The 26,111-nt window shown below is 42.4% G+C and overlaps 1 protein-coding gene across 4 annotated transcripts in view; it reads right to left on the bottom strand.

Annotated features, from left to right (window-relative positions):
* ERBB4 (erb-b2 receptor tyrosine kinase 4) overlaps nucleotides 1-26,111 on the bottom strand; it is a 553,845-nt gene that overhangs the window by 353,462 nt on the left and 174,272 nt on the right. Inside the window, exon 1 of one of the 4 annotated variants that reach the window (XM_086896320.1) lies at nucleotides 10,353-12,918. The exons of the other annotated variants lie outside the window; for them this stretch is intronic. Coding sequence (XP_086752446.1) covers nucleotides 10,353-10,416 — 64 coding nt within the window. The 5' untranslated portion in view covers nucleotides 10,417-12,918. Of the gene's footprint in view, nucleotides 1-10,352; nucleotides 12,919-26,111 lie in introns of those variants that run through there. 4 annotated transcript variants of the gene reach the window in all.

The following is a 26,111-nucleotide window of genomic DNA, read 5'->3' as shown; positions in this document are numbered from 1 at the left end:
GAAGCACCTCTGCAAATGTTCAGGGCTCGGGTAAGAGGAGTGAACTGTGGCTGAAAGGATTGATTTGGGGCAGTATCATCTCCCTCCTCTCCTGCTCTCACAGGCTGTTGTCACGTTGTGTGCAAACACCGGTCACATTTTTCCAACCTTACAATTGCAAAAAAAAATAATTTAAATTCTCAACCATAAAAAGGCAAATTAGCAGAGGAGTTCCCCGACACATTGCATTGTTCCTGAAAAAAATCACAGTAGATAAAATGAATCATTTTATTTGGGCACCATTTCAAAGCCCAGCTTCAAGGAAGAAATTAATTAAATGCCTATTTTAATCTCAGAATTAAACTGACAACAAAAGTTGTGGTTTGTACTTCCACTGTGAAATTCTCCAAATGCATTTCAGTGTTTGATTTGAGAGGCAATGCAAGAGATGTAAAGCATGTGTGCAGGAGGAAAGCATGTGTACTTTTTCATCATCCTGAAATAAAACCTCTGCAAGTGACAGCTCAAAGAACAGCAGACAAGAACCCATTTCTAGATCTGGAGGTAATGCCATTATTTGTAAAAGTTCAGTTGGATTTGGAAAAAAAAAGTGAATGTATGAACTTAGGGAAATCTCTTTTTCCCAGCTGGGAGAAATTGCTACAATTCTTCTAAATTCTTATGTGTATATATAGTAACATATATACACAAAATAAGAAATAATGTGAAGCAGTATCAAGCAACACTACCCAGCAAAAATTCAGATTCATTTTGTTTGGTGAATTTATCTTGTTGGTCCCCCAGACTAAAAAAAAACCCAACTTTTCATTCAGTCCTAATTTACTCAACCAGGCTTCTGATGTTACACAAACGCAGCAAAGTCGACACAAATAAATCACCTTGCAAAGAGCAGACCTGGAGCACACAACAGACCTCAAGCCTCTGCTCTGGTGTAAAAGCAAACAGGAAAAGAGATTTCCATGTTTTGCATTTCATTCAAAAGAAGCTTAACTTAAAAGTCCGACATCTTCTCTTTCTTTCCCAGAGCTATTTCTTTCTTTCCTTAGCTATTGCTAGATCACTTGACTCTGGAGGAGTCTAAAACTTAGGGGAAAGCACCCCTGGCAACATTTCCTTTCATCTTAGGTGTATTCAGGGTGTAACAATACCTGTCAATTTTGCCTTCAGTCTCAAGAATACTAAAGAAAGCAAGCTCCTGCAAAGGGGAGACTCACAGATCCAAAACCATCACCTGGGAAAGAGTTTGTAGCTAAGTGGGATTCTCAATACCAGATAACCAAAGATGCAGGATGTGCCAAAATGAGGAGGAAAATAAAAGCCAGAGGAGGAATACATGATAAGGAAGAAAAATGGCAATGTGGTTGTAAAGTCAGGAAGGTATAAGGCACCACCAAGTCTGAAATAAGAGCGTTTTCATCACTGTTTTTGAAGTCTTTAATTCAGAGACCTGGCAATCAGTAAGAGCAACAGGGTTTCTCTCCTTACTTTAAACAACATCAACTAAATTAACCTCCCTGTAAGAATTCACACCTAATTTTAAAACTTCCAAGCCTTTCTCCATGTACTTAAGGACCAGGCAAGCACTTAATCACTGCCTGGATTTCAGGTAGTGAAATCAGAATAGGAATTCAGAACACTGAATTCCATAGAATGAAGCATTGAAAATACATTTTGACATGAAGCATGCCAAAATATGGATTTTTAATGCTATATTTAAAGTATCTGCTTCACAGGGTCAGATCTTAGAGCGTTATACAGGTGCAAGCATTTTCCACATTTGATGGAAAATCTCAGCAAAAGAAAGAAGACCTGGAAGAGAATCTGGGTGTCAACACATTCCTGAAATAAAAAAAAAACAACGAAAACCCCAGCCTTATAACATTAAGTCTTACTCCCTTTTAGCAAAGCAACAGAATTAAGTAAATTCCTGGAAATATTCCATTTGCTGAAACTAGTGAAAAACCCAAAAAGACCTCTGGAAAAAAAAATTCTCCTTGAGTAAAAGCCATAGCATCTTGTGTTCAGGTCTGTAAAATGTTTCTTGGGGACTAATGTTAGATTTTCTGTTGTGTTGTGTCAGTTCCCAGCTGTACATCGTGTGCACAGCATTGCTGCAAACATCAGATAAGTAGGATCCCCCCTATTTTGTTTTAACTTCAGTTTGCCTGGTAAGTGGACAGAATAAGCAGTTTTCCCCTCCACTGAGGATAATAATAAGAACACAAAAGTTTTCAGCTTTGCTTGTGTCTGCATTTATGGTTTTTTGCTTGCTTTTGGGATGGCACAGCAGTAACACTGCCTGAGATGAAGTTGCGAGTCCTTTGTTGTGGGTCATGATTGATTTTTAACTCCACCGACTTCCAAATTCTCACGCCCTAAAGCCACAGCTTTTATGATTTCCTCTCTTCCTCAGCAGAAGTCGTCTGGGGGAGAGAGTAAGGGCTGGATTGAGATTGATCATCCAGTGGCATTTGAAGATTCCAGCTGTGCCTTATCACCAGGCGCAGCAGGGAGGATGCAGCAGCAGCAGCTTTGCAGACGTCAGCGGGGGCTACCTGTTCAGCTATCGAGTTTCCAAGGGGCTTAAATGGCTCCTGAGCAGCACTCATTAGCAGAGAAAGCACCCTCCAATGCAGTGTCTCTGGAGGAAAATAAAACCAACAACTCAAGGAGAGATCTAACAGCACTTGCTAACTCTCACCTGTTTAGGAGAGGATGTTAAAAGGAAAAGAACAGACAACCGTGGCTAATTTATTGCTAAATAAATATTGCTAAATAAATATTGCTAAATAAATATTGATAAATAAATATTGTTAAAACAACAACCCTGTTTTAAACCTATTATCAAAATTGTCTGGGTACACTGACAACGCAAAGATGCTGGTTTTGGCTTTAAAGGAAGATTGGGGACCAGATACACTCAAATAAAGTAATAAGCTTTTCAAAACTTGCTCCCAAACTGAAAGTGCACGTTATTTTCTACATTTCCAACTGAGGCAGAAAAGATCTTTTTTCATGTAGTTAGGAATGGGAAATGCCTGAAGCCAATCATGCTGAATTGCCTGGTCAATTGGGTCATACACCTTGACCCCAAGTTCAGGAGACGAGCTTCCCTTACCAGATACTGCTGAGAGTCTAAGGGGAGATGGGCTGAGAACAAGTAGAATACAAAGTGCATAAAAACTTTCTACTCTCAGTTTGCTTCATATTGTTCCCTCATAAATCACAGCTCCCACTGCCTGTCCTGAAACTTCATTAAGCAAAAGGCTGGATCTAGCTGGCAGATGTCCACTGTCAAGTGCCAGACCCAGGGTTCCAATGCTAGTCTTGAATAAACTGCACATCTCCCATCTCTCTTGTACTTTAAAACAAAATGCTCCCGGCATTATTTATAGTCAAGGATACAGTTTACAGTCAGCAACAGTAATTTCACAGCCTCCAAGTCAGAGACACGAGAAAATAGTACCTCTCTCATCTCTGCATCAAGGACAGAAGTCAGTTTGTTTTGGAACAGCATGTATTTTCATTTTGGGAATGTAACAAAGGTGAGCATCCTTGAACCATCATGAACAAACCCTTTCCATTTTGAAATCTAGATTCAGACAAAAAAATGAAGTGCAGGATAGCTGTATCTTCTGAATGATCTGGAAGTTCCCACATTCTTCCCAAGAGTAGGAATATCTCAGCCTGTGGCTCCTTGAGCTGGTACCTTGGTGAAACAGAGAAGACAGAGGCACTCTGCACTAAAGCTAAAGGGGCTGTTTTGGTGGACACACAAGTGCAAGTAAAGCAGTGAGACAAACAAACCAGGGAATTTTGCAGCAAAATACTCTTAGAAAACTTTTCATCACAGAATCAAAACAGCAGGTCTAGAGGAAGCCTTGGGTGGCCACAGAGCCCTTCTCTCTGCCCAGCCACATAATCTTACCTAATATAATTTCAAATTCTCTGTGTACTCCCACATACTGCTGAAGACCAAGACAACTGTTGGATACAGGTGTGTTATATGGCCACAAAATTTCCTGAGGCCACCAAGTCCCTGGTCAAAATAAACATTTATGCCCATGTCTGTCTCTGCTGGAATCCTGCCACTTTGTTTTTCTGTCTCCTTTGTCCCTATTTCCTTTTTGCTGTCCAAATCCTATCTGCAAGGCTTGTACTTTATCTACATTATTTGCATAGCACGTGTGACACCTTCCATTAGCTTTTAATGTACCACGGCCTTAGTCAGAGGAACATTAACTAAACTGATTCTCTTCCTTCTGTAAATGTGAAGGAAAACACCCTGCTTGTTCTTTCCCTCCCCACACCCCCGTGGCTTTTACACAGCCAACTTCTTACCAGTGGGAAAATAACTTTCTCCTCCATCTCCCATCCCTGGATTTTGTACAGGTGACTCATTTCTGCAGGTCATACACAACAGCTAAGGACAAAAGGTGTCACATGCTTTTCACTGATGGTGCATGACAGCATCCCTCACCTCTCTGCAGCCACCCCAGCTTAACACTCAGCATGACAATCTCTTCTGCAGGGTCAAGACCAGCTCTGTGCTTGAGGTGGATAACAGCAGCAGACCAGCAGCAGGTTGTACACCCAGCCCTACATGCCCAAATGCCCTCTGATGGCTCTAGGGTCCATCAAGATATGCAGTGACAGTTCTCTGGTCCAAAATAATGCAGAACAACCCCCCTTTTTTTTCCTTTCTATTTTGAAATAGTTTAGTATTTAATAGCTTCATGTTCACACAAATTAAATGCTTATAGGCCATTCAGTGACAGCCCTACCCAGAGTCACCACTGGGGTTTAGGCAAGGTGAGTTCAGCCCAAACAACTCATCTGTTTCTTTCCCTTCTATCCATGGGAAACCAGAAAAATTAATCCCAGGTAAATAACATTTGGGTTAAAGGAGGGATCACCAAGATCTCTCAGCATAGCTGCATGTGCCTCCCAGTGCAGCTTGAAATTCATTCTAGGCACATTCACACTCGGCCAGGACTTTTCCAGGCTGGAAGCTTTTTGGGGAGTAAGAAGGGTCAGGAATCTCACCAGTGACATTCACTGCTATTTACCCAAACCACCTCTATCCATTATTCACTCGAATCACCTCTGCTTGAGCTGGAAGAAGACAGAGAACAAAAGCGAGCAACAGGCCACCTCTAAGCAAATAACTCTGAGCCAAAGGATGCGTTCCCCAGGCGTTGCTGGGGAAGCCTGTGGGAATTCCCTGGGGGAGCCAGCCTCCAGCCTGTGGAGCATCCATAAAAGCAGAGGATGGAGGCTGAGCTCTGAAGGACACAGGCACGAGTGGTTTTGCCTTCCATGTGCACAACAGCAGGCAGGCAGGGGCAGCAGCGGGGAGATGCCTGAAGCCTTTCCCAGATAGCCAGGCAGATAAAAGACGACAGCTACAAAGCATGCAGCCTGCACAGTGAAGGTTAAATACGGGCTCCCACTGCCATCATTTATGCCCTGAAACAGCTGGGAAACTTCTGAAGCAGTTAATATATCATGGGCAGGGAGGAAGCGAGACCGACTGTATAAACACACCTCGGGGCAGGCTACTGTTCCCACTCCTGCCTGTCTCCAAGGGGGGCTCTCTGGGCCAGCCTCCTGTGCAGAACTGAGCACTGCAGGAAGGCAAGAACTGGAGTGAAACACATCCTAAAAATGACTCATGAGAGCTTTTTCAGGAAAGCCAAATTTACATGGAGACTTTGGAAGGGGCTGTGGCCACTCGAGCCCCCGTTCTCTCCCCCTGCAAGCTGCTTCTGTCACAGCAGCTCTCACAGATGCAGAACAGGATGCAATTGTGCATTAAACAGGAGGGAAAACACCATCCTATTCCAGTAAGGTTCCATCTGCAAAAGGCAACATGGGTAAAATCAAATGGTAAGGAATACATTTGATTTCACAGTGGACACAGGTGAAAAATTACCAGGAGCTGATCATCTAGGGGCCAGAATACATCACAGAGAAGTGTGCTGAGGCTAGAAATACATTAGAAAAGTTTGATGGGGGACAAGTGACAAGCAGAAATAGAGACTTTACAACTGGCAGCTAAGTGAAATAGGTATAAGTTTGTTTAATTAGTGCTGGATACACGGGGAATTACCTCATCAAAGCTGTGTGTGTCCAGCAGAGCAGACACTCTGCTTTATATACACTTAAGCCTATACATATTTATTATTGCCTATACATATTCATATTCTATCTTTGCCTACCTTCTCCTAGTGTGTTAATTAGTTTTTATTGTTTTCTTGAGTTCTTTTGGCACTGCTTTTTGTGGGCCTTCCTCAGGTGCTTTTTTTATATGTAAGGCCCCAAACCCCACTTTTCTCTCCAAAGTCAGATGCTCCCCAGAAGAAAAGAACTATAAGCAAATTTTTTGAATGAACTTGGTCTCTGCACAGACTCTCCTTACGTCTCACCATTCTCTTAGGCTTCTGGCCATTGTCTAAATTACAGATCTAGTTTTTATTAGTTTTTTAGTCTTAAACTAGAGGGAGATCTCTTTAAGGTATAGAAGAGGACTATTTGTTTTTGATTAAACAGTAACCCTGTTTAAACCCTATATCACAAGAATCTGAGACAGCTGAAATACCCTTTTTTGGTGTTACCATCTTAATGATGCCCCTCAATGAAAGGGGGGCAAGGCTTCAGAACAGCTCTCAGTTCAGATTTGGATGAAAGGAGAGATAACACTCCTGCATGCTGCAGCTGTGGACTCAAAACACTGATGTAAAGCAAGCTTTATGTCCTTTGGGAAGGAAGCCTGGTAAAATTATTGAAAACTATTTTGTTTCATACCATAGTCTACAGGGGTATCCAGTATCAGCAAAAGTGCCTGTCCCAATCTCATTCTTGTGGGGTTTTTTGTACCCCATAATCTTCCTGTTGAAAGATTTGAGAACAAATGAGTCTACAGGTTCACCTGACCAAAGCACTTTACAAAGACAGAATACATGGTAGTAATGTGTTTAAGAGAAGCAAATCAAATGATGTCTGGAGATGCCACAGCTTTCTGCCTGTCCAGCCCCTTGCCCTGGGCAGCTCCCAAGCAGCACAAACCACAGAGCCTAAAGCAAGCAGGTCTGTATCCATGCCAGCTCCCTTGAGGGCAAATTGGCAATTTGACTTGCCCAGAAGAAATGCCTGAAGCAATTCAAGCTAAAAAAAAACCACATGCTATGGCAAGGTTCAAAGTATTTGAAAGGAGAAGAATCCTCCCTCCAACCTTAACTACCACAGTCACTGTTATCTTCAGGAATAAAATGTAATACAAATGGTAACACAACGCATCTCAATGAGGGTGTGTCAGACAGATGCCTTTGAAATGAAGAAATGGTGATAATTACAGTGCATAAGCAAAAAAATTGGTTTTACTGTTCAGAAATCTTCTTCCCTTTTATGTGGGGAAATGTAGCATCTGCTCCTAATATAATGCACCAATAATTGAAGCATATAGTGTATACTCACGGGAACCATAAGGCTGTTTTATTTATTCTTGGCCAACTGCAAGGATAAACAGATTTCACCAAATGCAGTGCATATGGAATCCTCTCTTCATGGAGAGCCCATATATTTCTGCAGGGAGACTGAAATGCAAGAGAGTCTCAGCTGTGAATGCTAATGGAACTAGCAAGAAAATGAGGCTGTACCATCAAGTTTGACCTTGAATCCTTCCCTCTGTGTTGAGGAGGGCCAGCCAGGTTAGCCAAGTACCTCTGGAGGGAATGGTGATTTTAGGGGGAGTTCAAGCTCACTGAAACAAAAAATGAAGCTGCAAAGTCCAAAACTACCACAGGCACTTGCTTGAAACATTAGCAGAGGGATCTAGATTAAAGGTAAACAAGCCAAGAGTGAATACAACTCCCATTCCCTGCCACACCAGCTTCTGCACAAATAACACAACCACAGAGTGCCTGACCCTTACTACAGATGAAAAAGAAACAACAAACAAAACACAAACAGGTAACAAATATCCACACACGCAAATAACCGCAAGTTCCTAAAGTCTGGCAGGTGGTCAGGACCACAGACGACCAGTTAGCACTCATCCTCATGAATTTATCTTGCACACAGGTGTTTCATTTTGGATTTGACAGCCAGCCAAAAGCAGACATATTTTGGGGGGTTCCCTCACAGTTGCTGTGTGGAGAGACTGAGCTCTCCATGTCAACCTGAATTCATTACAATAATCCTCCTTCCTAATGGTTTTAGTGTTGCAGCCAGATAGCTCACTTTGCACTCTTGCAAGGTGATTATAAACAAATCAGCCTGCCAAGGTGCACAGATCTTTTGGAAAATAACCCTAACACAGTATTTGCTCCTTCTCCTCGCTCTGCTAAGTTAAATCCAGCTGCCTTCATCGTTTAGGGAGAGCTGAAGACGATGACAGGAACTCCATCAGGTTCAGCCTTTTGATTAACTCCAGCACGTAACGTTTAGCTTTTGGTGCAGTTTGTAAGCAGAAAGGAAAATGACAACTTTGCCTAGGAAGATGCTAGATAAAAAAGCCCTGAAAAACAACATTTCCATTGACTCCATAAAAGAGCTCTTTGGCTTTGCACGATCTCGAACTCCACTGAGTGCAGTGAATTGAAATCTGTGGTAGAAGCTTTCCAAGCACACACAGGAGAATATCCATTTCTCTTCCTGGGCTGTAAGCAAAAGATATATATCAGCTTGAAGAAGAAGAAACTGCATCTGTTTATGAATGTGAACAGATTACAAGCAAGGGTTTGTTTTTTTTTTTAAATCCTAACCTAGTAGCTCAGCTTCTGTCACAAACTAGCTGAAGGAGAAGTAAATCCTGTCTCCTAACAGTGTTCATTGGCTACATTAGAACAATCTCAAAATGGTTTTAGTGACTTGTGGTGTCTCTTCAGCAGCTTTAAAATGATTACCAAGGACTGTTCCTGAAGTGAGAAGCAGTCTTTTCTAATGCACATATTGCTTGGGCTATGTGCATTAGAAACTACCCCTCTACCTCTACAGGTGTCTGGCACAGGTATGCTGCATCTTTGAGACACACAGCCCTGTGGAATTATTTCTGTTCCCAGCAGCTTCCTGTGATGAAGAACCCATGAGCTCTCCATTTTATTTATTGCTACTCTTTGTCATCCCCAGAGTTACAAATATACCCCCTAATTCCTACCTTCTGTCCTTCCTGCTGGCATTTAAGACCATGACTCATTCAATGTCCTTCTCTGCAGCACTTTTTATACACAGGCACCAGTGATCTTCCTCTGCCCCAGGTCTCTTCTACACCAATTTTTTCATCTTTCTTCTCTTTTTTCTTCCTATCCAAAACTGAGGGCAATGCTAAGGGGCAGCTTCCCTTCCCCTCATGAAAATAGTCATTTTCTAACACCACATATGATGCTAGTACCTTCACATAAACTCATGCCTGGCTTTCAGTTTAGAATCCTCATAATCCCCACATTAATGATGGCTGTTACAGGGAAATTCTTTGCTTCTGTATCCATTCCAACACAACGAGCTAAATGTTTTACAGCAAGGTCCTGCCACACACAGGATTAGACTCCAACTCTGAAATTTGCTCTGTGTAATAGCTTTTACTTCAGGTTACACTTGCAGCAGCAGTACATGAATGAACCACTTCCATTAATGCAGTAAAGAACAGGAGATAAAGAGTTTAACAGGTGAATCCCCCTGTGAGTGCTCCAAAAACAAATTTGAGCTGCCTGGTTTAGAGATGGTGCATATGTTTACTCCAGCCTCACTGGAAAGTCAACAAGTTCCCTGTTGCCCAGTGGGTCCCAGAGCTGGAGAAGAAAGAGAAGGCAAAGAGCAGCCACCAGCACAGCCTCTCCTCTGCACCAGCCCTCCAGCCCCCACCAGCAGCTCTGCCTGATTTACTGATCTGTTACCAATTTTTATCAGGAGCTTCTCCAGGACCAAATTGAAGCCTGCGTCTCCATGAAAGGCTATAAAGAAACCCACACACATTCAAAATCATTATAGGGTGATATTTTACTCTGTTAGCCCATTAAACAACAGATGAAATATCAGGCTCCTGGAATCACAGCAGTGCTGTCATTTCCAAGACGCAGCCCTTAGAAGACCACATATCTTTTATTCTCAGAATTCTCAGAAACTGTATATTTTTTTTTTATATTCCAGAAGCCATCGTCTGCAGAAAAGATTTTATCTTATTGCTTGGCAATGGCAAATCTATTTTCAATAAAGAATGGGTGTTCAGAGGCTACTAGTATCACTCAGTACCGCTTGCAAACGTTGGCATTACAACCGTAATTTCTTCTGAGTGGAAGGATGAATTACATTTAGATTAATAACTGCTAGCCCAAAAAACTTTGAAATGTATTTACCAGGCATTAGTTCCAAACTGGGTATGCAGCTTGGATGTTCTCTCCAGTCCCTGGAGTTGTGCATCAAGGTCTGTATGCTGAGAAAGCGCTACACACTAAAGTAGAAATAATTTAATGCAGCCTAATTGTTTCATGAAAGCATCTTTAAAATGATGCATAGTTTGTTTCCCTGAAGTTCTGGGAAAATAGCTGAAGATAAATTGCGCTGCCGTTGTCAGCGCGGCACAGGCAGGGCCCGCGCTCCGCGGTGCCAGTCTCACTCCTGCCATGGCACCGACAGCCCCTGACCCCACAGGACACCCACCCCATGGCCCTCCTGCACCCCTCAGCGTGGGGCAACTCGGGGACGCTCAGGGGGACACACAGAACACACAGAATTTATGAAGTTTCTGAAAACCCAAGAGTGGTTTTGGCTGTGAGCAGCTCCAGGCCTGAAAGAAGGCCGCAGTCTCCCTCGGCACCCTGCAGTATGCACTGAGCCTCCAAGAAGCTGCAAATCCCTGCCCTGCTTGGAAATTGGAAATATTTCCCACTGAGGGCAGGACTGGTTATATCCACAGTCAACTCAAACCATGAATTCATCACTTTCTTCACCAAACTACTGCCAGAGGTCCTGGAGCTTCTAGGCTGCTGGTTTAACACACCAAACAAGGTATCTCCAGGAAAGCTTTCATACCTCTAGGAAAGATTTATTTCAAGAAGTTTTTGTACAAGCGACCTTTCTGCATTTCTTATCTTCCTGCCTCCTGGTAACTTTTGTCTGCTTAGATATGTTACAGCAGTTATGTTTTGTGACTGACAATTATCTCATAATGAAAAACAAGTCACAATTAATAAAGCTCAAAACTAATACCTGCTAAACTCATTTAATGATTTAATGAAGTAGGAGAGAGTCTTATGAAAAGATTTTAAAAGCAAGGGAGTCAATTTCCAATTAGAGCCCACAATCATTTGAGAGCCTGCAGGCTCCCAAGGTATGAGATAGGGAAGAAAGGAACGGGAAAAACCCAAACAGATATTTTTCTGGTGTTTTCCCTTTGTATTGTCCTTCTGTCCTCTGCTGTTTGTACTGAACCAGCCCCTCCAGGTGCACACAACTCCAAAGACAACACAAGTTCAATTCACCACCCTAAATTTGATTCTTGAATGATGATACACCTTTAAATATTTTTGCACTCGACCAGCTCTGCTAATAAGCCTAAAACTAATTTAATGTTGTGCTATTCATTAATCACTATTATGGAAGAAAAATGCTGAATGCAGGGGACACCCTGTAGAGGAGTTTTCACGGTGTCAGATTTCTACCAAGTGTACACTGCCCCAACAACAGCCTAAATCAAAAGAAAACCCATATTAATTTCTAAAATAAAGGACTGGAGGAAAATGCCACCATCAGGCTTTCAAACAACAGACAAAACAAACAGGTGTTTAGGGAGAATGTTTACTCCATCCAGTTTTCACACACATTGCATCAGACACCAGTGTAGTTTATAATGCACTTAAATTTTTTTTTGTGGGGAGAAAGAAAATTCACAGAAATTCAAGAAGCTTTTCCAGAAGCTGACAACCCCAGGCAGTGAAGAGAAGGGCAGCTTGAAGACAGTGAATGTGGAGAAGTCAGACCCAGCTCAGCACCCAGATTTAATGCAGAAAGGGGTCACTTCCCCTTTTCAACCCATTATACCTGCAAGCACTCTTCATCTGGGATACCCCTTTTCCCATCTGCAGTGATAACCCTAGCATTTATCTACTTCTTTTCCCCCAAAAAACCTGGTCACTAAGTAGTTCTACTAATTAGATTGTAACATCTCATTTCTGGAGCTGTCAGGTGGCATCTCTCTGACATCTCCAGCTCTAGGGAGAGTGACAGTTTCCAGTCAGGCTCCAGAACGCTCACCTAAGGCTGTACACCCACGGGACTCCCCTGAGATTTCATAGCTGAATCCCTCTCAGTAACCCATGAAACTCTTGCTGCTGGGAAGTTTTTTTTAGGTGAAAAATCCTCTAGTTTTTGCCCAGGTAACATAAATTTAAGTCTAGGAGGATCTACAGAGGAACTGCAGAATTTTACAATGGCTGAAGTAATGAACATGCAAATCTGCAGAGAGCTGGATCAAATCTCACCTTTCATTCTGCATACACTCACAAATATCTCTCTGTTTGCAGTTTACTATCGAGCTTATGCTGCTGTTATCTGTGACTGTCACACCTTCTCCCCCTGTCACTCTGAGTGTAGCACCTGAACCAGGAGGGCAAGGACAGGTAGGACCACATGGCACAGACAGGAACAACCTGCAGGGTTGTTTACACTCCATTTCTCCTCTCCTTAGGATTTTCAGCAGTAAAACTATTTTATCTCCCTCAAGCACTGGCTCCCCCACAGTACAGGGGCACACTGACACAAGGAGGAGCTGACAACCATGGCAAACCCCACAGAGCAGTTCTCAACTGCCAACATGCTCTTCACTTGCCTTATGTCTGGGAGAGTTCTCTACCCATCAGAATATTATATTTATTAGCCACCTGTATTAAATATAAAATGAAAAAAATAAAAAAAAAAAATAAAAAAAAAATCATTCAACACCCCTTAATTTTGAGGCTGCTAAAGGTCACCCTGCCCTGAGAGAATTCTGGAAAGTGAAGTAGAAATGGCAATTACAGCACAAGGTCCTCCCATCCTGCCCACCCACATTCACCTTTTCTCATTAAGACACCAAGACCAGAGAATAGTTGAGTCACCTGCACTGCTATAGCGATCACCAAACCAAGAATAACAGAGCTTCTTGCAGACCTGAGGGTGACCCAATTGGTGTCTGAACCAAGCTGTAAAATTGCTGAACCTGCATCTTCTTCCACTGCTCACATCTGGTTCACTGATGGCTTACACTGGCTCCCATCTTGTCAAGCCACACAGGATTTTTATTTTATTTTTACTGGACCTACAGAAGTGTCACATACCTAGAAATAAAAATCCTCACATAATTTTGGCTGATGCCAACATATGTTCAGCTTCTGAAAATATGTATTTCCAAGGCAGACAGTCTGTTTCCAAATGTATACAAACCAAACTGTGAAGCTGGTATCACTTTGCCCATTATTCCCTTTTATTATATAATTTTTTTTTCTCCATGCCCAGGGCTCTCACAAGGATTTGATAAAAGAGAAGATTTAAACAGTTTCAGTTTTTGGGCTCCAGAAACTTCACAGTGAAAGCTTGCAACTGTGTACAGAAAATGTATGTCTGTTAACAGCAAACCTCTTCTTTTCCTTGTGTTTTATGGACCTCCTCACAAAATGCACATAGGAGCCTAAGATGACAGATCACAATTTAAAAATCCTGTGCTAGAGGGATCCTGAGCCGTTTACCAGTCCCTGATAGACTGCATATCTTACATAGGTAACTTGGATGCAAAGTGCTTATTTGTCTGTAAGGCCCCAAACCCCACTTTTATTTTATTTTTTATATTATTTTATTCCCAGCTCATTCAGCAGCTCTGCTTTGGGTACAGCTACACCGGGTGGTGACATCAGATATCTTTGACCTCTGAGGCTCCATGGGAGAAACAACCTCCCCCTGCTCAGTCTGTGAAAAATAACTCACCTAAGACTTTATGTGGGTAAATCACATCCTTACTGTATATGTGGCAGAACTGAGCCACAAAACTATACCATGCCAAGGGTCAGGGAGGGTGACAAGGGACATGTGCCACACTCCCTGTTGCACTCACAAATATTTCAGGCTCCCTTTGCCCATCCAGGAGGGCAGGTGTGTTCAGAAATTAGGAGCTCAAAGGGGTTTTCACCATGGCTGTCACTGAACACAACAAATCAGTGCCACAAACCTCATGAGCAAGAGATTTGTATCACCACACCCTTTCACCTGATCCAAGCCACTTGGATGGGAGAACACCACGATTTTAAACCACGTTCCTACAAAATACAGGTGTAACTTAGCCAGTGCTTACTTACAGCTTCATTGAATTGCTGAACCAGGATTGATTTAAGCCCTTACTTACATTGCCTTGTTTAATCTACGTCTATCTTGGGTTGGAATTATTACAGAAGCACTTCTGTGGCTCTCAAACCCCCTGAAAAAGAAAAGCACTGCCTTGATCTCCCTGTCTTCTCTTCCACAGCCCGCCTGAGGAGCAACAGGAAATATTTTAAGAAGTTATTCTCCATCTCTTTTTAATAAAACGTTCTCTCCCTCTACCCCCAAATCAAATTTAAATACGCAACAATAAACATGCATTAGTCTTCCTGTCAAAAATTGCAATCACATCTCAGGTAGAGCACAGCGACTCAGCCCCAAGGCTGTAGTTAGCCAGGTTTCATTTGACTATTATGTTCTCCAGGAAAAACAGAAAGAAATCTATCTATGCTGACACAATCAAGATTGCAGCAGCCAAAACACCACAGCTGTTCTTTGAATATTTCAGATGATGCTCTGCCATCACTGACAATACCAGGACCGCCTGTCTCTTCCAGTGCTCTGCTACAATAATCAGCCTGCCAATAGGAATATCTGCCACCCTCCCAGCTGCAGAGGATCCTCTAAACATTTAATCTTGGCTATTATTTCCTCCCTGCAAGGCTGCAGTTTTGCATCATGGGCACAAGAAACAGAGAGTGGTCAAGAGAAATGAGGAATTTAGCTACCCCAATGTATTTAAGGGTGGGCAGCTCTCAGACTCAGCTGTTGATCCCTTCAGGACAGCTAGGTGTTCTACCACGTGCTTGTGTTTTTGTCTTTTCCTCTGCAAAACCCTGGTCAAACTGAGAAAATGCAGATTTTAGAAAAGAAAAAAATTTAAGAAATCATTTATTGGGTTGCCCTTCAGTAATGAAGGAAAAGTCAGGATAAAGTAACCATTTCATATTTTAACATGACTCTGTGAAAGCTGGGTCTTCAAGATGAGATGTCTTTACATCAGCTTTCAAAAGCCCAGATCTTTGAGACATCACTGGTATTTATAGAAGTCCTACCTCATGTACAGGATTTTCCTGAATGGCATGCAAAACTTAACTGTCGAGCTTTCTGAGGTAGGTAGGAAAGTCTGACTTTTTGTCTTGAAATACCATGCTGTACTATTCAAAAATGTGCTGACAGCATGGACAAAGCACACATGACAAAAAAATAAATACATATATTTAAAGAAACAGTTGTATAAGATGTCTTTTTCAGATGCAACCCCTGACAGCTCTGAGTGAATGATTCTAAATTGACAAAAGACAATTTCCCTCAGCTATTCTCTATCACACAAATGCCAATGAGCTCTCTGAACACATAGCAGGAGAATCCGATATTTAAGCATGGCTTGAGGAACCACAAAAACCCTCTAATATATTATTATAATCTATAATTCAGTAAAGGATTTAATTAGGGATTAAGCAGTCATGCTTACTTGTGTATCTTTAGCCTAGTGATTCTTAAAATGTAATAATACAGGGAGATCTTAAAAACAGGAGGAATGGGATTCCTCCTGTGGATTTTTAGCCATCCAAACATGCAACTTCTTGCTACCAGTCAGTGTTGCCAGCAGTCTGGGACAGAGCCTGCTACTACTAAAAGGGGGCAGTTCCACTGCAAATGACTGCTCTTGTTGGAATTAAATCATGCTTAGAGGCACCCATTTATGAAAGAGGGATCCTGGCATGCAATCTTAGTACTCAAGCAAAATTATATTTCAGCGTCTTTTAAACCTAACTGAAGTCAACCTCTCTAATTCTTGTATATGGGCTTACTTAGATTTGTTATTTTGCTTTAAAGAGCTTATTAGGGGTTTACAGCGATTTGTAATTGATTTCACCCTCACTGAAAACCATTAATTAGTATCCTGCAAACAGGGTTTTCCAAGTTGGACTCGCAGCAAATGGGGAACAGCTTCCCCAGGAGCTGATTTAACACCCTGGTTTGACATTCATGACCAGACTGGGAGGAATCCTGCATTCAGAGGAGTGGACAGCAACTGCTTCAGTAAATAAACTCTCTCAGACATGTGCTCAGCCCACAGAAATTTACTTTTTTAGTCCTGGGATGCCACAGTTTCTTTCTTGGTCAAGACAAAGACGGCTTTCATCAGCCTGATGTTTTAATTTGGGATTCTACTGGCAAGCTAAAACACCAGTTAAACTAAGTAGCAGATTCAGTACTGGCAGGCTGAGATAAAACTAGAACAAGACAAACACTCAAAAATTCCTCCTTGCCTGGAAGTAAGAAAGAAACTTCAGTTTTGGTGGGTTATGGTCAAGAAAAGACAAGATGCCAGTACCCCCTCAGTGATTCAAATTTCTTTAGACACCTACAGCTGCCCACATTCATCCTCACAAGCGAAATTCACGCAGCAAAATCAGTGCTGCTGCTGCCCTACCCTCCCTGCATTTTTCCTGAAAACTAACCCTGCAGGCTGGGAAGGAATGTAACACGATCTGGAGTTAACAGTGGAGGGCTTGCCTTCATAAATCATTCATTAATAAATACCAGAAGGCAAGGCTACAGAGCTTAATCCCTGAAAAGCCTGGCGAGTGCCATGGCTGTGATCTTGGGAGGTCTCTCGCCGCACCGCGCGTAAAGAGCGCGCAAAACAAGCGCAAGCAGCCCCGAGCACAGCTGGGTACCAGCACAGGTTCACAGGGCAGCTCCTCTGCCAAAGATGAATGGTCACACTCCAAAACTGCTCCAAATTTCTAAACCCCTCCTCATACCAAAGAGGGGAGGACGCGCCCGCCGAGGCACCGGTGCCTCCCGTCATTTTGGAGGTGAAGTTTGCAAGGAGAGAAGGGGAAATGTCTTTCTTAGCAGGATGTAAAATGTCCAACCTTGACAAGTAAATAAGAAATTAAACTGCCAGAGATTGTTTCAGAAACCTCAAAGCAAATTATCTCAGAAATGTTTTACCGAGCCCCATACAACTACTCCATGTATTTTAAACAGTCAAAGGGTCACTGTTCTATTTTTTTCCCAGGCGTTTTTCTTGACCTGGGGCTAAGGCTACTGGTGTCATTTCAGCTGGGGTTTCTCTCTTTTCATTACTTGTCCTGTGCTCATGGGTGGATTTCTTGCAACTGGCTTGTGACTTCCCTGAGAAACCTTTCTGATCTGAGAGAGGGAGAGAGATGAAAAGAAACCATTAATCGAAAGAGGACTACAAGGCTGTGCTGGGAGAGGCATCTCTGGCTGGCGTTACCTCCCTCCCTACTCCTCCTCCGAAAGCCAGCGACCGTCTCACTTTCAGCTGATCCCAGGAGGGCCAGACCCGATGCAGGCATGGCTTGCAGAGAGGTTCCATTTATATTCCCAGCTGGTTCACCTGTTTTCTGCAAATTTTGCAGTTACACTGCAGACAGATCAATGCTGTGATTTGCTTCCAGCAGGGTGGTGGGAACCCCTTCTGGCACTTCCTATTTTTAAACAACTGAAGTTGTTCTGTATTTCCTAAACCATATTGATCCACGAGGCTAATGATAGTTTTTCTCAAAGCTCTATTTTGTTCCCTCTGTCACAGAGGGAGCCCTGGAAATTACAATTAGTGATACAGGAAACGATTGAAATCTATTTTACTGCACAAGTCTGCTCCTGCTATGTTCAAAGCAGAACAATAACCACAAATTCAGTCGCTCCCACATGGAATCACGGATGGATGACTATACAAGCAATGAAGAGAGCTGATATGGGGTGCAACAGCCACCATACATCTTTAATTTACACCATATTGTCCATTATATGAATGAAAAATAAAAATAACATAGGCATAATACCACAGTTTGAATAGACTCAAATATATGCACGGCTCCTCCCCCAAAGTAATTTAATTTTCAGTGTGCCAGTGGAATGAGAAAATTAGTTTTGTTTTTAAAATAATTCCCTGTCTTCAGTGGGGAAAAGTCACAGTCAGTCTAAGTATATTGCCCTTAACATAAAGGGCATTTAGCAAAATAAACATATCAGAAAGGGATTCATATCTGACAGACAGACCTATGAAATAAAAAAAAAGAAAATCCCACCCAACCTGTGTTTGGAGGTGGCCAAGTCTGACAGAAAGCAGAAGGAATGAGCAGGTTTGGGTCACCAGCAGGCTTTTTGTCACTCCCTCCCAGCACAAGTACAGTGCTCATGCCTGCCCAGGTCTCAGTCACGGTTCCCTGCTGGAAAGGATGACACCAGGTGCCCACTCCTTGTCACCTGGTGTTGTCACCTATATCTGTCAGAAGCAATTGTAATGCTACAATAAAACAGCCACTTTTGGAGAAATAAAAACGAAGGATCATCCCCTCCCCCTGTAAAAAAAAACAAAAAAACCGAAAATATCCCAACCAAACAAAAAAAAACACACCTCCTTGTTTGAATCATCTGGATCTAAACCACTGTTTCTCCTCTAGAAAAAAAACTTAATTCACATTTCCATAAAATGGTACTGCTGGGAATTAACAAGCTAATAAAAAGGACTTTAAGGATGCATTAAACTTGGGTCGGGGAACTCTCTAGTACTTGCAGCATAAATGCTAATAAAATTATAAATCTGTTATTAACATTTTACATCCTTGCCAAGTGATAAAGACTTTTTTTAAAAAGGCATTAAAAAGGCTGGAGATGTACATTATACAATGAAAAAATACAAGCAGTCCAGACAATACAAAAATTACTTACACCATATAAATTCCCTGTACAGCCCTGAAAAAACACACACCTATCTCCCTAGGGCAATCCAGGACTCGTATCTGATATACTGTGAAGGGGAAGAAAAAAAAAAATAAAAAATCCATTTTTCCTTGAAAATCTGAACAAAGCAGGATTCCACCATTGTTTGCATTGTTTGCCCCAGGGGTTGGACTTCCCCAGGCTTTGATTACCTGACAAGAAGATGTTTATGTCAAGCCCAGGCTGATGACTCCTCAGTTCGTTCACCCATTAGAGCCCTACAACTTTCTGTTCAGTGCACTCATTGTTTCAGCCAGTGACAACCCCCAGCTAATTGCTACACGTGGAAGGGAAATTAAAAGGATGGTCCTTGGAGACTGCTACGTCTGCTTCCAAATTAATATAATTAGCACAGAAGGGGAAAATATTGTAATTGCTTTAGATTTAGCAGTGTAAGGAGGGATTTAGGGATTAATATTTGGGGGAACGACCAGTCTGCCAGCTCAGGATTTGGGAAGGCAGAGCAACGACAGGCAAAGGACCTTGCACACACTCCACAGTCTTGCAGGATGGAAAACAAGCCAAATGGGCCAGAGGTAGGAGCAGAGAGGCTCACTGGGGAGACACTCCAGGCACTTCCAGGGAGCTGAAACACATCACAGGGAGGTCCCAGCCACTGGGAGACGCAGGTCTGCCTTCTCCAACACTCCAAAAACACATTGTCAGAAGGAGAACCAAGAGTGCTCTTTCCAGAACTGGAAGGTGCCTGTGCTTGCTTTGTTGAGGTGGCACAGAGACAGGCACATTCCAAACTCAGCACAGGGACAGATCCTAAAGTTCTGCTGCAGGACACTGCTGGTTTTGACCGTCCCCACAAGCTCTTTTACAGACAGGGAACTTTGGAGCTGCCTGGGTTTGCAATACTGGGCTCATGGCTCATCCTTTTGTGCAGATTCCCACAGTTCAGGGGCTGTAGAGCTCAGCCTACAACAGGACCTCCCTCACTGTCCACTCCTCCCACTCCAACCCATTGCAAGCACAGGCTTTTACTTTCTCCTGTATCATGCTGCTGGGAAAAAAAAAAAACATTTGGAACATTCTCAGATGAGATAAATGCCTGTTCAGGCACCAGAATAGAGAGTTCTGTTTTCAAAAATCCTTATTAACAGAGTGCTGAGAGCCATGCAATTTTCAAAATCCACCTCTTGTTTAAGTGAATTAATGGATGCTGAATAACTGCCCAGTCTGCACTCAGGACAGTGTGCTGAGGTTTTCAGCTAAACACAGCAGTACCTTTAATAGACTGACTCAGTAGCAGAAAAAAGTAGACAAGCAGTTGGAAAAGGAAAGCACAGCCCCAAAGAGCTATGTTCATTTTCTCTGTACTATCTACCTTGAAATATTACACTCTTTCACAAGACGTGCTTCATTTGTAGACCTCAATCATCGCAGTTCACTTCATAGTCTCCATTAAAAATAACACTTTCACTTATTCAATACAGAAATCAGTTCAATGAGATTATTTTACTCTGCATTTCCCCTTTTGTCTCCCTTGAACTAAAACCCAGCCACGGCAGACTCTTGCTACTCCGCGGGTTTCTGCCTCCGTAAAGCCGAAGCCGTACGTCTGTCACGCAATCTAACTTCAGAACCAAGGGTGCCCCAAGCTAACTGATTTTCTACCTGCTTCACAAAACCTATTTTTCTCCCAGTCCCTCACAGACACAACAGGTGTCATTTCACCGTGGATCTCAAGCCACACAGGGTATGTTGCCACGGAAACATGAAACCAACCGAAACAGGCAATAAACACTCACATGGTTACAAGTCCCCTGCTCCACCGGTCCTTCCTTCAGCTTTCCCTCCTTTTCCAAGACGGGAAAAACGTGCTGCCACTATGGTTCAGCCAAGCATGGCCACCTAGAGGTGCTCCTCTCTCCCCCCAGCTCTTCAAGAAGGTCTCCAAACTTGCTTTTAGACAAGACAATGTCAATTAAGCACAAGCAGCGCCCTGTCGCCCACAATGCAGTCCCATAATTTCCTGGAGGCAAGACATCCACCAAAGTCTGCACAGCACAAGCCTCCAGCACCTCACCACACCCTCCTGTGCAGCCACCATGCTCCTGGGTGGCTACACTGCTGCTCCATGAGTTTTTAGGGTCTTGGGTACATGAAAGGATGAACACTTTTCACCCTTGAATCTTCCTTAGAATTACAGGGACATCAACATTATAGGAACATATTGGTGCTTGTGTCACGATCCCGTCATTGGGAAGTTCTTAGAAACGCCTCTGCCCAAATGAAGGTGCAAACAAGCCCATATGCCAGTGACAATAGTATGGGTTTTATTTGATGGTAAATATGAGAGAGAGAGAAAAAAGACAAAGATAAAGAAACAGAAAATACGTGGGTAAAAGATAAATTTCACTTACACTAATATTACCTATGTAAATCACATGAGAAATCCAAAGGCCACTGAGACCAATGGGAATCTCCCCAGCAGTTGTAGTGTCACCACCCTCACAGCAGTGAACCCTGTTGTGCTTTAAGACATTTCAAAAATTTCTCATTTTCTCCCTTTTGAACGACACCACTGAAAAGTGTCACTCAAACTCAATTTCTCAATTCAAAATCTTTGTACAAATGCACAGCTAAAGAAAGCAACAAAAGCGACATAACTAAGCCAATAAAAGATTGCTTGATCTGTTTTTATGCTATGTGATTCTAGGTCACGTTAAATCACTGGTTTATTAACAAAAACATACAAAAGCCCAGAAATTACCTGCCTCCTCCTGCCTGCTCCCTGCTAGCTGATTGCCCCATCTTGTATTTCTTCAACAAGCTTTGAATAAAGCAGGGTCTAGCCCAAAAGTGTTTGAATATCTAAAAATACCATATTTTTTTTCCCCCTCAAGACTGAGTAAATGGCAAACCAAATAGCATTTTTTTTTAAAAAACCATGCATCACCTTCACAGGAATGGTAGATTACAGTTTCAAAGTGCACCAAAAACATGAGTTACAGCACCCTCCTGGGCCTGCAGTAAATAAGGAGTTTGGGTGGGCTGACACTTTTCAGCATCAAGCAGTTGAGCATGAAACTCTTTATGGCTTTGCAGAAGGACCCACTGGTGTCAGGGGTGAGTGTGGTTGTAGCAGAGAGCACCAGCTCTCCCTTTAAACAGTGACTGCCCTCTGTGGCATCTCCTGTGCCACTCACTGCTGTCCCCACAAAGATAAACAGAAATGGGAAAAAAACTAGCCTCTGTCTGGGATTAAATTAACTGAAAAATCAGAGCTGCACATTGGTAAATACTAATTGCTCGTGGACGGTGGTGGTAAGGGGAATATTTTTCTCCAGTATGTACAAAATAGGTTTTCAGGGTTGTATGATTTTAATGCAAACTAGTCTCACCTACAATGTTTGTTTTACTCTAAAATAAGCAACTACAGAAAGCCAGAATTAAAATAAATCAAAAAAGAACAACAAAAAGAACTCTAGATTTCCCCCACAAGTTCTCTCTTCACTTGTGACAATGTTTAAGTACCTAATGGCTGTTGATTAATTCCCCTTTATCATCAGTTGATCAACATGCAGCTCCTACTACATCAAATCACCTTAAACTTATAAAAATCAACAGAGTATGTTGTTTTCCCCCATTAGAATATATGAAATCACACTTGAGAACAATACCAGAATAACCATGGAAGACACAGGCTGTTCAGCACAGAGGTTGACAGTACTCATTCTGATTCTAGTCATGTTTTGAAAAGTCCTTGGACCAAACTTCTCAAGAGCAAAAAAGTAGTTGGACCAAGTTTTCCAGACCGACTTCCTTCTCTGTTTTGCTGGGCTCTGAAGCAAGACAGGATCTGTTATTACACATATCATTCAGATTTAAGTATTTCCATTAAGTAAATGAGAAATAAATGCACTGATGTTAGAAAACTCACTGCAAAACACACAACAACCAAATTTCCTGGTTTTTTCATCTCAAAGCAGCTGCAGCATTGCAGACCTCATTTTGGTATCAGATAAACTGACCATAACTAATTTAGTTATTATGCTAACTTCTCTACTTTAACTAACTCACAGCAATAGAGAAGGAACACTACTCAAACTTGGAAGCTTGCTGGCAGTGCCTTCTATCAAACAGGAAAGGAAAGGTATTCATATTAATAGGACTTTGTTATAAATACATGTTCTTACATAGCTGACAAAATACAGAGATGCTTCAAATTGCAATGAGGTTATGACAAACTGAAAAAAGAGAAAGTAATACTCAAGACTCCTTCAACTCCCTTGTGGGGTTCAGCAATGCAGTACGCTCTGTGAACACGGTTCTGATGTGACAAAGGGACAGCTCTAAAAAAAAATCCTTCTACCAGTGATCTTCAAGGCAAAAATGGAAGGCACTAAACTGTAAACATGCACTTTTCATAACATAACAGAGCTTTCTCTTACTCTCTTTCTCTCTCCCAGGGAAAGAGTGGCACCAGCATGTGACTGGCTCTGCCTTGTGTTCACCACAGCACAAATGAGACACAGGGCTGATGTCAAACACATCCTTGGAGATAAAGCCCTGAATTTCCTCCTTTCTTCATTGCTTTTGTATTCCAGAACTTGCAAATGTACTAGGTCAATAAACAGCACAGTATTTGAGGACTGGTTTCCTTTAGAGTTCACAATTCAGTATCAGATATCTGGCTGACCTGCAGAAACCCGTGTGGATGCCACCCAAGCACTTTTCCAGGACTACTGGCTGTTCATCAGAACCAGAGCACAGTTATTGCCATACGTTCCATGCTTCTAAGCCCATCTGATGAAAATAATATAGCCATGGAGATTTTTTTAATATACCTCAACAGCATATGTTGTATTCTGTTGTTCCAATAAAGCCACAGTGAAGTGTCGTGGACATCGCACAGCAGACACTGGCACAATCCTAAAGTCTTAGGGACAGCTAACTATATCTTTTTTTAATAAACACTGATTATCTAAGGAGAAAATTTTAAATTAACCTAAGATGTTTACAGGCAGCCATTACATTTTTATTTCCCCAGGCTTGTGATTTAATCAACTGTCACCCACGGACCTCATTAGATAAGGCACAAAAAACTCCATCACACAGCTCCTGTGCTGAGCTGCCACTTCTGCAACTCAGAGCTCAGCTACCAACAAAGCCTTGTCCAGGATCACCAAACCCAGGCCAGTTTTACACCCAAGCCAGGCCAGAGTTACATCTGAAGCATCCTGAACTGCCAGACAAAACTTCTAGGAGTTCTCCAGCTCCCAGACTTGCAGCTTGCTCTGCAGTCTGCCTGCCCAGTGTCTGGTCACAGATAATTTCCCCGGGCCACCTCGCCAAGTCCACCTTTGTCTCCACAACCACTCAGCCAAGAGGAAAGCACAGTAATAGAAACCAGTAAGAGCACAGATGACATAGGAATCATGCCAAGACATTTGCAAGCACAGAGTCCTCATCACTCAATCATCCCAAGCCTGAGCTGGTCCTTGTTCCCTGATATGCTGCCGGCCTTGCCTTTGGTGTCCCAGCCAGGTTATTTTGGCAGGGCTGGCTCTGGCTCAGTGCCAAGGCATCACAGCCCCCAAGATCAAGGCAGAATGATAACTGCTTTCCTGCCATGCAGTACCAGTTAAAAAAATACCCCCACAGACATAATTTCTGCCTTTTTCTTACACACATAAAGGAGCCCATGTAGATCCCATGTGAGACGTTGTGTAGAACATTAAAGACTTTGCCTTCTGTTTTGCTTTTTTAAACTTATTCTTTTTAGCAAAAACAACGTCCCCTATGTCAACAGACTTTGGCCAAAAGCAACCAACTGCACAATTCTTGCCAATTTCTTTTTTTTTTTTTCAACAACATTCTTCAGACATTACCTTGCTAAATGTGACACTTACTGAATACTACAGTTAAAGAGCTGCTGAACTCAAGGACGAGGCATTAAATGGGAAGGTACACTTCTTCCCAAGTATAAATAACTCTTCCCACACACCTCTCCTGTGAGAGATGCTCTAACAGCATTACAACCCAAAGAAAAGTAAAAAGTAACATCAGTTTCAACACCAGCATCATCTGCTCAACATGGAGGGAAGAAAAATTAGATGGAAAATGCAAACAGACATGGGTGTGTTAGACACCAAAACTATTCCTGGCAGGAAACACAGGCTCTTGTCTTCCCAGATTGCAAACTTGGAAATAAATTAATAAGTTAATTAATTAAGGACTGGAAAAGGTAATAGGTAATTAAAGACAACTATAAATTCTTTAAAATATCTTAACATGTTTAAAGCAGCAGTCAGGCACTGCATGTAGGACATCTGCTTTATTGTGCTATAAAACTGGAGATGGGTGAGAGTAGAAGGTGAGACCTGGGGTCAGGGCAAGCAATGGCAGGTGCTGCTATCTGGTGTTTTTGAAGTCCATTTCTAATCATTCCAGTGATGAAGCTTTTGTGTCCTTTGCACCAAAAACAGCAAATGGATTTGATCTGTGGGACTCTGGTCAGCCTGGAGGTCAGCGCTTAAGGGCTGTCCAAGTGCTGGGAGTTTCCCACCAAAGGTCCTGAGCCCAGTGCTTCTACCTCTCCCCAGGGAGCCATTCACTCACCACTCCTTATTTCTTCCACATTCACCAATAAACCACTGCACCAAAATGCTGGGAGAATAACTACCCACTTGCAGACCCCCATTTTTGCTTAAGGCTGGCCAGACTTACTTCGACAAAGACCAAACATCCACTTGAAACATCACAGGCTGAATACCTGGGAATTTCTTAGGGACATGACAAGCTGTGTGGCCCCAGGGAAGAGAAACTTCATTAAAAGCTGCCATATCAGGCAAGCCAGAAACTGGAACTCCAGTCCTTTCTATCCCAGGTTACAAAAGCACATTTGCATCCCAAATGTTTTGCGGAAAATCTGACGGCTCCACTAAGTATTTAAACTCAGACAGAATGACAGATAAAGAGACTTCTGACTACACAAGCTTGAGGAACTTCTGAAGGGCTTATGAGAGGTTGTAAAAGAGACAGAAAAAAAGCTTTATGGCTCGGAGGGATGACATCTACAGCTTTTCTGATCCCTCAAGTACAAGACG

Source organism: Cyanistes caeruleus, chromosome 7 (assembly GCF_971803275.1).
Source record: "Cyanistes caeruleus chromosome 7, bCyaCae1.hap1.1, whole genome shotgun sequence".
In the NCBI taxonomy this organism is placed as follows: domain Eukaryota; kingdom Metazoa; phylum Chordata; class Aves; order Passeriformes; family Paridae; genus Cyanistes; species Cyanistes caeruleus.
This window is presented reverse-complemented; position numbering and strand designations above follow the sequence as displayed.